The 14,707-nt window shown below is 43.2% G+C and overlaps 1 protein-coding gene across 10 annotated transcripts in view; it reads left to right on the forward strand.

Annotated features, from left to right (window-relative positions):
* syne2b (spectrin repeat containing, nuclear envelope 2b) overlaps positions 1-14,707 on the forward strand; it is a 198,402-nt gene that overhangs the window by 172,112 nt on the left and 11,583 nt on the right. For 9 of the 10 annotated variants that reach the window (XM_050062363.1, XM_050062364.1, XM_050062369.1 and 6 more), the window contains 15 exons: positions 1,705-1,867; positions 4,691-4,878; positions 5,294-5,444; positions 8,102-8,284; positions 9,387-9,524; positions 9,650-9,844; positions 9,985-10,267; positions 10,457-10,525; positions 11,033-11,169; positions 11,254-11,383; positions 11,534-11,745; positions 11,834-12,034; positions 12,203-12,331; positions 12,892-13,083; positions 13,646-13,720. In XM_050062363.1, the coding sequence (XP_049918320.1) occupies positions 1,705-1,867; positions 4,691-4,878; positions 5,294-5,444; positions 8,102-8,284; positions 9,387-9,524; positions 9,650-9,844; positions 9,985-10,267; positions 10,457-10,525; positions 11,033-11,169; positions 11,254-11,383; positions 11,534-11,745; positions 11,834-12,034; positions 12,203-12,331; positions 12,892-13,083; positions 13,646-13,720 (2,446 nt within the window). The remainder of the gene's footprint in view (positions 1-1,704; positions 1,868-4,690; positions 4,879-5,293; positions 5,445-8,101; positions 8,285-9,386; positions 9,525-9,649; positions 9,845-9,984; positions 10,268-10,456; positions 10,526-11,032; positions 11,170-11,253; positions 11,384-11,533; positions 11,746-11,833; positions 12,035-12,202; positions 12,332-12,891; positions 13,084-13,645; positions 13,721-14,707) is intronic. The other variant, XM_050062368.1, reaches the window with a different exon arrangement.

Genomic DNA, 14,707 nt, shown 5'->3' on the forward strand with positions numbered 1-14,707 from the left:
CATGAACTTGTGAAGTGATTGTAATGTGCTTGTTTGTGGCGCAGTCTGTCTGCACAACCTGCTGCCTCCTGTATCATTTCGTAGCCTCTAACTGAATCTCTGTGGTTTGGAGTTTAGTTTCTCTCCTGCGTCCTGTTTTTACTTTAGATATCTGCTTTATTTTACTGTTTCATGTTTGCTATCAGCCGTATTGGAAGTTGTGTGAAGCTGCTGCTTGAAAGCTCGACATTTCCTTATTTTGCTGCTTCACAATAAAAGTTTATACCCAACGAAATAACGGGGGATTTTTATTGTGAGGAATCTATGATAAATGAAATGTGTTTAACACTGAATTAGCGGCTTTTCTTCAAGTAAGACAAGTCGAAAATGGGTGTCTGTGTGTGTCCCCACTCTAAATTCAGAGGTTTTACGGGTCTGTGAATGCAGAAACTCTTTCATGAGTACTTTCTCCTCAGCAGCAGATTGTGTAGTTTGAGTCGTGGGGGGACATCAGATCGATGGATGAGAGGAGCAGAGAGGCGAGTGGAGGCAAAGTTTTAGACTCAGCGCACTTGCTCCATTTGTGCCCAGAGTACACCGTACACTGAGAGTGTGGAGCAATGAATAACTTAACAGTGTATATATATTCCAACAGCACTCCTAATGTTGGTCCAGCTCCAAAAATAAATCAATATTTGGCACCAGGTGTTGATATATCGTGCCGGGCCTCCACAAATAAATGAATGTGTGGGAAACCCTGTCCACAGCTGAAATGTGATTGTCAGTGTGATTTCCACCTTACACTAGTCACCTATCACTAGTGTCACATTCAGAATGACCAGCGACATATTTTGTTCAGGGCAATGACGGCACAGGCAGACTGAACTCTGGATGTGTCTACAGTGCAGTCTGATCCCCCCATCAAACACCCCCTCCCCCTGTTCTCTCACACACATGCATGTACACACACTCTGATCAGAGAGGTGGATTTTGGATGCATGCTCTCACCGGCTGCAGTCACATGACGGTGCAGTGTCACCCTCTCTGCATTGTGTTGGTTGGTGAACTGACCTGAGAGCTGAACTGGAATGCAGCCTCTCTCCCAGACACCACCCAGCTCCCAGTCAGATGTAGGTCACCCCACAGCTTCGCTATAATGCCTCCTGTTGTGTCATACGTGAGAATGATAGCAGCTCTTCTCAGACACCGCGACGAGCCGCCACAGTGATAATCTGTGGCAGAGAGCCGGGTGTAGTGCTAACAATGGCAGGGTGATGGGTGTGATTCTGAGTACGGACTGCCAAATGTAAGGTTGTCCTCCCGCTGCATGTCAGAGTCCCAACTCTGATTATTTATGTGTTTGAACAGTGCAAAGATGCACAGAGTTGACCTGTTGATGTCAGAGACCATGCTTTAAATAAAAGGGGATTAATATTTGCAAAGATTGAGAACATATGCAGAAAATGCGTCTTAACCTTCACTTGCAAGAGAGATGAAAATTGAAGCGATTTAGCCGTAGAAACATTTCAAATAATTTGACAATAGAGTTGTCACAACCCAGGAGGACTTTTGTATGATACTGGAATCATGTACAAAGTTCAGACCAGTTTTATAGAAAATGAAGACCAGAAGAACAAAACCAGTTGACCAATCTCAGGTTTGATGATCTTTGACCAGCGAAACTCCAGGGACACCTTCTGTAACGTGACATCTCTCTCTCCGCAGGGTGAGGAAGCTGAAGGAGACGCTGGTGACGGTGCAGCAGCTCGACAAGAACATGAGCAACCTGCGGACGTGGCTGTCTCGCATCGAGGCGGAGCTGGCCAAGCCGGTGGTCTACAACGTCTGCCACAGCGATGAGATTCAGAGGAAACTTGCTGAGCAGCAGGTGGGTGAAGACAAACAGTTCTGTTTGAGCAGCTTATTATTCAATCATGAAAGTGTGTACAAAGTTTTAAAGTGGTCACATATCTAGTAAGGGAAAAAGTGAGGTCAGATGGGCTGTGGTTCCATACAGAGGCAAATTGGGAGAAGTTTGTTCAGGTGGCCAGTTCTGCATGTAGAAATTAGCTAAAGGAGTACTTCAACCTCCAAATAACTATTTGTATATCAGTTACTCAGCCTGTCTTACAATGAATTTGTAAGTAAAATTTAGTTTTTTTCGCACTCCTTCAAAGTGAACGAAAAATCAAAAAAAAGGAGAAAATTCTTGATGAATTGTTGATGATTGATGATTAACAACAGCAAAACTACACTGCTCAAAGAAATCAAGGGAACACTTAAAACACACATCAGATCTTGATGAAGGGATTATTCAAGTTGAAAATCTTTACTGACGTACACTGTGTAATTTGTTGAGAACAAAATGGCATAACTACGGTCAATGAAAACCAAAATCAGTGGGCTGGATTCAAAATCACACAAAAAAATTGAAATCACAGGCTGATCCAACTGGGACGGACACTGTGGAGCATGTGCGGAGTGCCTTAGCTAGTTAGGAAACAAGAGGTTGGGCACTGGGCGCTACTCTTGTGCCTACTATGTACCAATTTTCAAAGGCGCAGAGGCAACTTGCGTCTGAGGTTGCTAAACAACCACAACCAGCACTGTATCATGCCCTACGTACCCGAAATCCTGAGTGCAGAGCTGATCTTCTTCCAGACGTTGTTTTGTAAGAGTGCATTAGGCCAAAAATATTATCCTTGAGACGGCGTCGCTTTGGTGTTTGAGCATGTCTGCTGTACGTCTACATTGAAAACACTTATTTGAGGGCACAAAAAACACGGCATGTGTCCGGCCCCTTAGTCCCACTTTGAGAAATTTGATTTGGTACGATTTCAGTCAGACTAACTTGTTTGAATGTGTTTTAAAAGTCCTGTTTTAGTCAGACAAACACAATAAATAGATTTCCTCTGATGTCATGTAAACGTACTGAATGTTAGGTGAGCACTTCAAACTTTAGATGGTCTCATTTCTCCCTCAGCGTCAGAGCGACGGATGCTAATTGGTTTATTATGTTTAGAGTTATTCACCAAACCAAACCGACGGAAAAAAGAAAGAGCTCAGGAACAAAGGTACAATAAATAAGCATAACAGGAGACTCTGGTGTGTCTTTGTGAAGGGATGATGAGACTTATGAGTTAAAGAAAACTTTAAATGGTAATTCACAGCGGTAGCAAATATGGAACAGCACCTCCTCCCACCTGACACCTCCATCTAACCACTGAGCTCGGACATCCTCCAGGTGAAAACAGGCTTAAAATGCTTTAAGATGGCTCAGGGCAGAGTGGAGACTCCACTTAAAGGGGAGACATGGCAGGGAAGTACCTTACTCACACACTAGTGATGCACGCCGGCTTTTAAACCCTTTGTGTTTCGGCCACCCTGTAGTGGTCCACGGCATAATAACAGAGGAGCAGCGTAATGTGTGCTGCTAAGTAAAATCTCAGCAAGCTGCAGGACAGAGGGGTGTTTGTGAAGGAGGAAGCTGTCACACTGGGCTGAGAGATGGTAAATGCACTGAGAGCTCGGCCTCAGACTGCGGCCCAAAGAAAGAAAATGGACTTCTGCTACTTCACTGAGAGGAGAAAGGTTTGGGGTGTGAGAGGAGGTGGAGGGGTGGAAAGGGTTAGAAAGAGAAATATTCAGACAGAAGAAAAATGAGATTTGATCTTTTGGCAGGTTTTCTACTTCACCAGTATCAGACTGTGTCAAATGTAAAGCAGGATTTATACTTCTGCGTCGAATTGACGCCACACCTACACTACGTCATACCCTACAGCATAGCCTGACATGCACCTCCCCGGGAATGTAACTACACCTCGTGGTGACACAGACCTCCTGTCTGTTTCTGTAAGCTGATCGGGTGACATGACAACAAAACTGGTCAGATGCTCATTTGTTGAAGGCACTGATGATTTCCTGCTAATCATTTTCTCTCCTCTCCAAAACACTTACACATGTGCAACGAGGGTTTTGACAGAAAAATAAAATTCACCTGAAATCTTGAGCAGCCTGTCTGACTTTGGACAGAGACATATCTGAGGAAAGAATACATGTCTGGAGAAAGAAATGGTCCGTGAAAGAGAGAGGGAGAGACGCGTGACAGACAGACAGAAACACACAAAAAAGAAAACACGAGTGAACTGGTAAAAAGTGAGGAAGAAACACAGCAGAGAGCCGCACCGGCTGAAAGAGATGGCGCCTCAGAAAAGGCTGTAGCTCTCTCCATTAGAGGATGAAGGACGGCTGAAATGACTCCTGTGTGGATGGGCTCTTTAAGCTTTCATCTGTCTCCATGGCAACCCAGAGAGTGGTAACTTTGAACAACAAAAGTGCTGTCAGTCTTCAGAAGGAGCTACACACCAATTCCCTCTCTCCAAAAAAGTCCCAATGTGTTGTTGAAGTCCTGTAATGATCTCAGAGCTCTGTGGACGACTGACAGTGAAAACCATCAAGACATTAGAAGTTAATGTTTGTTAAGTCTTGTTGTTTCCCTGTTTCACTCCACTGCTGCTTTTAGGAATTACTGTTGTTCTGAACATCATCTGTTGCACTCAGGAACAAATGCTTGTCTAAATTATAGTTGGGGTTTTTTTGGGCAGCTGAAAACTATTACTGTATTCTTCTAAGCATCTTGTTGTATCAATGTGTAAATGAGCTGCATGTGAGTCCATGTGACTGAAGTGTATCTGTGCTGTTTGACCTGCAGGATCTGCAGCGGGACATCGAGCAGCACACGGAGAGCGTGGCGTCGGTGCTGACGCTCTGTGACGTCCTGCTCCACGATGCAGACGCCTGCGGCAGCGACTCGGAGAACGACTCCATCCAGCAGACCACCCGCAGCCTGGACCGACGCTGGAGGAACATATGTGCCATGTCCATGGAGAGGAGGATGAGGTGAGCAGTCAGACAGTCACAGACGGAGGTCCTTAAAAAGTCTTAAAATGTCTTGAATTAAGTTTTCTTAATATAAGGCCTTAAATTGTCTTTAATTTAGATTTGATGGGTCTTAAATATTTTCGGTCACATTACCTTGAAAAGACAGTATTAAAAAGGTCTTAAAAAGTCTTAAATTTAACTTGGTTATATCTGTAGACACCTGTTATTACTCCAACACAAAGTAAACATATAAATTTATATAGAACTTAAGTGATCAATCAGTCAGTCGATCTTTATACTGCATGTTTCATGAAGAACAGGTAAGAGAGAGAGAGACCTACTTTTTAATGAATGTATGTAAATGAACTGTCTCAGCTGCTCACTTGACCTTTGTCATCACACAAAAAAAAATTAAATGACTGATTGATTCCAGGATTGAGGAGACGTGGCGTCTGTGGTGTAAGTTCCTGGACGACTTCTCTCGCTTTGAAGACTGGCTGAAGACAGCTGAGCTCACCGCAGCGAGCCCGGACTCTTCTGACGTCCTCTACACCAGCGCCAAGGAGGAGCTCAAGAAGTTTGAGGTCAGGGGACAAATCTCTCTCGCTCTTTTTTTTTTTTCTTTAAATTTATTATTTTTCCAAACTTTAAACTTTGGCAGAATACAGGAACAAAGACCATAAGACCAGTTACATGTCTGTTCACTTTACATAAATGATTTGATGTTTGTCCTGATGACGCACAGAAAGAACATATTCATTAAAATCAGAAGAGTTGATCTAGTTGCTAACCTGCTCTGTAAATTCCAGTTTTTAGCTTGACGGCGGCACTAACATTTTTACACCCAAAACACACCTGTGATTAATTAAGGGACTGAATACAACCCCTTTGCCCCTTGTGCCTCACTTTGCGCCCAGATTATGCACCGCTTGACGAGCAGATGTGGAGCTGGACTCTCCCTATATGCTCTCATGCCATGCACTTTAGACCATGTTATAGATTGTTTAAACAGAGCCCTAGGATTCATCCTCTGGGTACAAAAAATGAAGTAGTCCAGTAGTTGCAACATTTTGCCCTGGACCAAAATGTTCTACAGGGTAAATTAAAGGACCAACATCACCATCCAATAATTTGTTGGAGAACAAATTGAGAAAAATGAAATTAGAAAGTAAGAAAAGTGATTATTAATTCTGCTAATGAAGTCTTTTAAAGCCCCTCTTCAGATCATAACACTGAGGCAGATTTGTAATTTATGATTCAAGATTTTATAAATAACATTAACTTTTCTTAAATCTTTTTATTTGCAAATGTTGACGAGCACAAAGTAAAGTGAACATGTACTCAGACTAATATCTTTTATTCTGACTTGACTTAATGTCGTAAAACAAAGAAACAACAAACAGAAATTCAGCACTGCTCTTTTTTCCATTTTAATATCAGCCAGCTGTGTCTTTTTGTTTTCTTTCCTCTTAAAATGAGCCCAAAGTGAAATATTTTCCATCTTTGCACAGCAGCATTTGGACTCATATGTTCCACAACAGGCCGGTGGAAGTGTCCAACATCTGGGACCAGTTTGTTGTTGTTTACTTTGTCAGAAAATTAAATGATAGAAATGCACCGCAGCTTTGGAGGATGGAGTTCAGCACTAACAGAGATCTGTGTCTCACTCTGCTGTTTCAAACACTCATCTTACACACCACATGTCCCAGTGTGGCTGCAGCGTCAGGTTCAGGTGTACTCTGCTGCCCTGACACTCGGAGGTAACCTCTGATGTGTCAGTCTGGATTTAGAAACACAGATTAGCGTTTGGTAATCTGGACTCTGCCGAAGTGCCCTCATCACCACGGCAACAGGGATCCAGTATAGATGGTGGTGATTTTTAAACACACTTCATCCTTCGGAGGACCAGTGACCTACATACTGGCCATCAGTGACGTGTAATGGAAGCTGTGGGAGCGTAATGGTTAGAGTCAACTTCAAATCCATAAAGTGACTGGGAGAGGTTGTTAATCCTGCTGAGCAGCTGCTGGTGGAGGCCTGATGTGTGTGACTCTGTCACACTGTAGACTGACTTTATTTAAATGTTAGAAAAAGAGCATTTGTACTTTGTTTTTGGTTTTATCCTCCCTTCCTTCCTTTTTTTATCCCTCAAAATCTGATGTCGCATTAATTTAAAACGTATTTGTGTAAATAAATCAGTCACTCAATTAGTCATTCAAGCTCCAATCAGAGACCTTTTATGTTGGATTAAAAGTGTTTCACAAGTGGGAGCGATCCTACGGTGGCCAACAAGGGCAAATGTGCAACAATGACCAGAAACATTTCCACAAGGAGAAACATGCTGCAGCTTCAGTAATGATGCCAGTTAAAACAGGGTGTCCGCGGGGTCTTTAAAAGAGTTTAAAAGTTGATAAATCAAATGTCGGAAAATTAAGGCCCTTAAAAAGTATTTAAAAGTCTTAATCGCAATTTTATGAAGTATTAAATTTTCTTGGCATTCAAGCTTTGACAAAAAGTATCCATGAATGTATAATTTATTTTCCTCCTCGCGACTGTTACAAACAACGATGTGTAGGAAGGCACACTCGGACTGCCACTCGGGGCCGTGCGCGTACCTGTGCGACATCACGCGACGGCGAAACAGAGGAGCAAAAGACAATAAAAAATCCTTCTCATCTTATCTGAGTTCTGTTGTATGTTTGTGCTCCATAGATTTAATTGCAAACTACAACTGTTTAGTAAGTTAAAGACGCGTTGCTGCTAACGACAGCTTAAAGTGGCGATGAGGTCTTAAGGGTTTTTTGGAAGGTCTTAAAAATGTCTTAAAAAGGTATTGAAGTCAACCTCAGGGTTCCTGCATATACCCTGTAACAGATACATATGAAAAGTCAAAATAAATACAACAATTGAAACATGTGCTGCAGAAAATGAAAACAAAAACAGTCACAACAAACATGTTGCAAATACAGAAACCATGCAAAGTCACAAACATACAAACCCTGAAAACAAATGTTTTTTTTTTCCGTTACACATTTTGTTCTATTTATTTTGGATTTTCAGAAGCTTTTTTTTAATTTGCATTGCTTCTGGAGCTGCAGCACGTTTCTCCGAATGGAAATGTTTTCGGCCGTTGAATGTTCAATCCAGGGTGCCACATCTGGAAATCTAAAATGCCTCTTAAGGAGAAACTTGTGTAAATCTTTGTGTAAAATTTGTACTCATATTTCCGTTCTCCTCTCAGGCGTTCCAGCGGCAGGTTCACGAGCGTCTGACTCAGCTGGAGCTGGTGAACAAACAGTATCGCCGTCTGGCCCGGGAGAACCGAACTGATGCCGCCAGCAAACTTAAAGTCATGGTCCACGAGGGGAACCAGAGGTGGGACAGCCTGCAGAGGAGGGTGGCCTCTGTTCTGCGCAGACTCAAGGTGAGACGAGGAGGAGATCTTAAACTACAGCAGATATTTACAGCTGTGTTGGAAACCTCCTCAAACAGCAGCTAAAGATTGATAAATCAGCAGCAACAAACATGAAACTGAAAACAAATGAGTGAGATCAACAGTCAGAGAGTAAACATCAGCATGTGTCGGCCCTCTGCAGCTGATCTGTGGAGCATCTCCCCGCTCTCAGCTCTAAGCCGTCAGGATTTAGGTCACCTCTCAGACGGTGACGAGGCACGAGGCGTCACGTTGGCAGGAAGCCGTTTGCATGGCGGCATGTGGCGCTGAGCAGATGGAGGATGTTTATGTTGCTTTATAAAGGTTGCATGTAATCAAAGAACTCAGCTGATTGGTGCTGTTGACCTCTGCGGGCTCGGCCCCTATAAGCCATATTCACATTTACAGATATGTGCAGCGGACCAGGGTCAGCTGTGATTAATGTACGAGAGAGAATGAACATAGGCTGACTGAGAGGAAGAAGAGAAGGGCTCAAATTGGATATATCATGGTGTTGAGATCAGGAATTCATTCAATTCATACATTTGCTCTTCATACTTTCTAATTTTTCTCATCTGTGACTTTAAATCTTCATCTCAGCACCACAGACGGAGGATGTGTGTAAGAATTCCCATTTACCTTGACTGACATGCCATAGTAGCAAAAGCTGAGCTTCTTTGAAAAGAAATAATCTCACACGTGCCTCAAAGAGACGACTGACTAATATACTATACACACTTAATAACCACATCAAACCTCCACATGGGAGTCAATACCAGATATTACAGTGTGATACAGAACAGCTAACTAAAGCAGGGAACAGTATTCTCTGTAGTGGTGTAACATAAACTCTGTTCCCACCAAACACTTTCAGTATGGTACCTTTGGAACCAACAGTAACCCTCCAGACATGGTACCTAGGGTTTCCTGTTTATCGTCCACAGAACGAGGCTGCACGCCGACATTTTCAGAACAAACTAAAACAGGCTGCAGTGAGAGTCTCTCTCCATGGGATATTTAAAAATACTCTTAACTACTGTTACTGCTCTGAGTATCTTAACAGCATTCAATAATGATATCCGTCCTCCTGCAGCACTTCACCTCTCAGAGAGAAGACTTTGAGGGAACTCGTGAGGGGATCCTGGTCTGGCTCACAGAGATGGACCTGCAGCTCACCAACGTGGAGCACTTCTCCGAGAGCGACATCGAAGACAAGATGAGACAGCTGAACGTGAGTCTGCTACTGACTGTTACACTTCTGATAAATGATCACCTGCAGTGTGTCAGAAATTAGCACCCAGTTCTCATCTTTAACCAAACTGAATCTTTTTCCTCTTGTCATGACACGCTCTGCAGGGCTTCCAGCAGGAGATCACCCTCAACACCAACAAGATTGACGCCCTGATCGTGTTCGGGGAGAACCTGATCCAGAAGAGCGCTCCTCTGGACGCTGTGCTGATCGAGGACGAGCTGGAGGAGCTGCACTCCTACTGCCAGGAGGTGTTCGGCAGAGTGGCTCGCTTCCACCACCGCCTTGTCAACAGACGCCCAGTCAGTGCCAAATATATACATTTATCTTTTTTATTACACCCAAACTCACAGATGTTTGAGGCCAGGATTGATGACAGATGAACATCTCACCAGACAACACGAGCTTTAAATACTTAATTCCTTCTTCTGTGTTTGTGTAGGTTCTGGAGGAGGAGAGGGAGCTGGACGACTCACCCGATCTGACCAACGGGACCTCCTGGAGCGAGGCGAGGAAGAAGGAGGGGGAGGTTTCAGCAGGAGGTGGAGTCTCAGCTGGACGGCAGGTCATGTGCCACCTCCTAGCGCCCCCTCTGGAGCGGTCGGGAAGAGAGACCCCCGTCAGCGTGGACTCCATCCCGCTGGAGTGGGACCACACTGTCGATGTGGGAGGATCATCGTCACACGAAGACGACGAGGACTCCACCTTCTTCAGCGCCCTGTCAGGTAAACACATGCAGTTTTGCTAAAACCTTACAATTTAAAACGCATAAACGGTCTCATGCACGGACGAGTGCAGTAAGTGATATATAAATGATGATTTGGGAGGTGAAATATTCCTTCAACATACCTGACAGGGCTTCATAACGTGTGGAGCTCGTTCCAGACACTGTTGACCTCCACTCTTTCTTACAGACATGAAGGTCACAGAGAGCTCAGAGTCCTTTGTTAGAGCGACTGTCAGAGCAGTGAAAGCTGCGTCGGGTAGGCACTCTGCCTGCTGCATGCGTCTGCCTCACTGTGTGCTTATGGGCTGCCATCCCGTCTCCTAGCAACCCCACATCCCCATCCCTCATCTAAGTCACAGACTCCTTGTTTTTCCTAGTTTTGCCTCATGTTGTGTACCTTCAGTTACAGGAGTAGCTGCACACTACGACAATTTATCATTGACTTATATCAATGATATATAAAGTACAAAGACCTGCATGATGTGATAATGGGTGCTGTTTACTTGTAGTCCATTTGTTTTGATGCTGTTTTTGCATGTTGTATTTGACAGAAACTTCAGTTTTACGCATGCGTCAGGTGTTCTGTTTGTTCATAAGACTGTGTGATACCTCAGGGATGATTCTTATGGTCTTTGTTTTTCAATTATCGCTCTGTTTTCTCTCTGTGGTTCATTGTTTAACCTTTTTGGTTTCACTCCTCTTTCCATTTCTTCTTATTTGTTACAGCATTTTTACTGAACTCTTTCCTTTTCTCTCTCCTCAGTGAAGTCAGTGACCGACCCGCCTAGCTGGCACCAGCCCGGCTCCCCAGAGAGGAAACGAGTCCCCCGAGAAATGATCCGAGGCCTGGGCTCGTCTCCTACACACACCACCAGCACTCCGTACCACCAGCAGGGCTACGTAAGGACGCACAAACCAAGAGTCACACATCTTAAAGCTTCTGTGTCCAAAAGAATTTAAGTGTTTGTGTTACACTGTGTTCAGGTTAAGCTGATGTCGGAGTGCAGCGGCAGCATCAACACCGTGAAGAGAGTCAAGCTGATCCTGAACGATGAGGAGGAGCTGGAGGGTTCAGGTCTGACCAGCAGCACGGCCGACAAACAGACCAGCACAGGTACGCTGACTGAGAGGAAACAGCAGAGTGAGAGGTGTCACTCTGATGGAGGTCCTGCAAGTTGAAATGACAATCTAACAATATATCATGAATCACTTCACAGCAGTGTTCGACAGTGTTTCATTTACTGTGACTCGTGTGTCTGTGCAGGTGTGATCGAGCGCTGGGAGCTGCTACAAGCACAGAAGTTCAACAACGAGACGGACATCAAGCAGGACCTGGAGCAGTGGCAGAAGCTGAACTCTGACCTCTGTGATGTCACTTCCTGGTTGGGCAGGGTGCTGCCAGAGCTGGAGAGGCTACAGCGGATCGCACCGTCCACCAGTATCCAAGACATCGAAATCAACATCAGGAAACATAAGGTGCAGCAGCAGCACCGTCTAATCATATAGACAGATGCGCACTTCATCACATCCACGCTGATATTTATCTCCTGCCTGTTTCATCTAGGAGATGCAGAAAACCTTCAACAGCTACAAGTGTCTCATGATCTCTGCCAACCTGAGCAGCCGCCACTTCCTGCGGGGCGACAGCGCCGAGCTGCGGGAGCTGCAAGAGGCTCTCAGCTCAGCCAATAGCAGCTGGACGCAGGCCTGCAGCGGCCTGGAGAGCTGGGAGAGGAGGCTGCACTCTGCACTCATGCAGTGTCAGGTCAGACATGGACACTCACTGCAGTTAAACCTGTCTGTCATCGATGAACACATGTACAGCTTAGAATACAGAGTCAAAATAATACACATAGTTTTGATTAACATTTAAATGAATAACGAAAGACGAGCTGCTCCTGTGACCTCTGACCTCTGTGTTCTTCTTCTTCAGGAGTTTAATGAGACGCTGCACTCCCTGCTGTTGTGGCTCGCTCAGGCTGAGAACACACTCAGCGCTGTGAATGTCAGCGACCAGTCGACGTCACGCGCCGCCCTGCTGGAGCACAGAGACACGCTGAGGGTGAGCAAATTTATATCAGGAGGGAAAAAACACGATTTATGCCATATCACAATACAGCAATATCAAAAATCTAGCATGATATATTGTCTCATATCTTGATACTGATGTAATATCTTCATATTGTTCAGCCCCAATACAACTTTGTCTCAATTATTTGTCATGAAATCATGGAATTAGGTAGAAAAAAAATGTCTGCTGCACAGTTTTTCACAAAAACCAAAACCTGTGTTGTGCAAACAGACTCACAGCCAACAAATGAGACAAGAGAAAACAGAGGTGTGACATGTTTATGTTGACCAAAGCTCAGTTTTAATTTACTAGATACAGATGTTACAATATCATCAGTGGCATGTGTATTCCAGTCTGCCCTGAGCTTTAACAGGAACAAATCTGCATAAATCTGAACATGTACACTTGAATAATTTGACAAACCCTACTTTGATCCCAATGAAGACTGAACTGAAACTCATTTATCAGACACTGAATTCCAGGATGTTTAACTGTCTGTTGAGTCTCAGCTGTGGCCTGACTGCTGTGCTCTCTGTCGCCCCCTGCTGCAGGCTCTGCAGGAGGAGCTCTGCAGCCGCCAGCGGCAGGTCTCCTCACTGCAGGAGATCTCCTCACAGCTCCTCCTGGAGGCCACCGGAGAAGACAGCGTGGAGGCCAAGGAGAAGGTCCACGTCATCGGCAACAAACTGCATCTCCTGCTGCGACGGGTGGCTGCTGACCTGCACACACTGCAGGGGAGACTGGTGGGTCCTTTTTTTCTTCTTCTCTCAGTCTGGTTACACTGTGATGTGATGTAGTTTTCATACTCTGTGTTTTTCCTTACAAATAGTGTTAAAATTTGCAAGAGATCAAAATGTAATGAGCTGATCAAAGTAAATTACAGCTGTATACATTTTAACATATACATATATAAAGCACACCTTCAGTTTGAGGTGCTTGTTGCCACAGACACTGCTCAGGTCATTACATAATGTTTTATAACCTGCCTGTTGGTATCACTTAGTAATTAAGAGGTAAAATGGACATTTGTTTTTATAGACTGAACCCTAGGGAAACCTTAAGGCAGGGAAAAACTTACGACTCTGGCTTATATAAATAAACCTGGCCTGACAAGTAGCATCTGACATCTGTTGAAATATCTGTCTGTATCAGAGGGAAATAAAAAGATAAAATAAAATGAATGTATGTAGGTCACTTTAGTGTTCAAGATTCCACAAAACAAAAACCATAAATGAGATATTATCAAAGTTAAAGTAAGGCCTTCATCAGTCTTATCTGATGGTCTGTTTGCTGTCTGTGTCTCAGGAAACCTGCTCAACCAGCTCAGAGTTGGACAGCATTGGTCTGGGAGCACTCCACTCTCCTCTGCTGCTGCACAAGGTACATTCATATTTACCTTTCCTTTCTACCGTCCACAGGCTGCAGGCTTTTAACTGTGACCCACAGTAACTTATGAACTTTAACTCAAACACTAACATTAGGTCAGGTTATTTGTTTTCTAGATTTAATGTAAGGATATATTTTATTGATATTGCCTTAAAAATAGTATGTCGGATAAAGTGATAAAAACACCATAGCATAGTATGTCGAAAAAAGTAAAAAAATAAACGCCATAGTATAGTATGTCAGAAAAAATGGTAAAAATGCCATAGTATGGTATGTCGAATAAAGTGATAAAAACGCCATACTATGGTATGTTGAAAAAAGTACAAAAATAAACACCATAGTATAGTATGTTGAAAAAAGTACAAAAATAAATGCCATAGTATAGTATGTCGAATAAAGTGATAAAAACGCCATAGTATAGTATGTCGAATAAAGTGATAAAAACGCCATAGTATAGTATGTCGAATAAAGTGATAAAAACGCCATAGTATAGTATGTCGAATAAAGTGATAAAAACGCCATAGTATAGTATGTCAAAAAAATGGTAAAAATGCCATAGTATAGTATGTCAAATAAAGTGATAAAAATGCCATAGTATAGTATGTCGAATAAAGTACAAAAATAAACACCATAGTATAGTATGTCGAAAAAAGTACAAAAATAAATGCCATAGTATAGTATGTCGAATAAAGTGATAAAAACGCCATAGTATAGTATGTCAAATAAAGTGATAAAAATGCCATAGTATAGTATGTCGAATAAAGTACAAAAATAAACACCATAGTATAGTATGTCGAAAAAAGTGGTAAAAACGCCATAGTATAGTATGTCGAAAAAAGTGTTAAAAGTATCATAGCATAGTATGTCGAAAAAAGTAAAAAAATAAACGCCATAGTATAGTATGTCGAAAAAAGTGGTAAAAGTATCATAGCATAGTATGTCGAAAAAAGTAAAAAAAATAAACGCCATAGTATAGTATGT

The sequence above is a fragment of the Epinephelus moara genome, chromosome 14, assembly GCF_006386435.1.
Source record: "Epinephelus moara isolate mb chromosome 14, YSFRI_EMoa_1.0, whole genome shotgun sequence".
Classification (NCBI taxonomy): Eukaryota; Metazoa; Chordata; class Actinopteri; order Perciformes; family Serranidae; genus Epinephelus; species Epinephelus moara.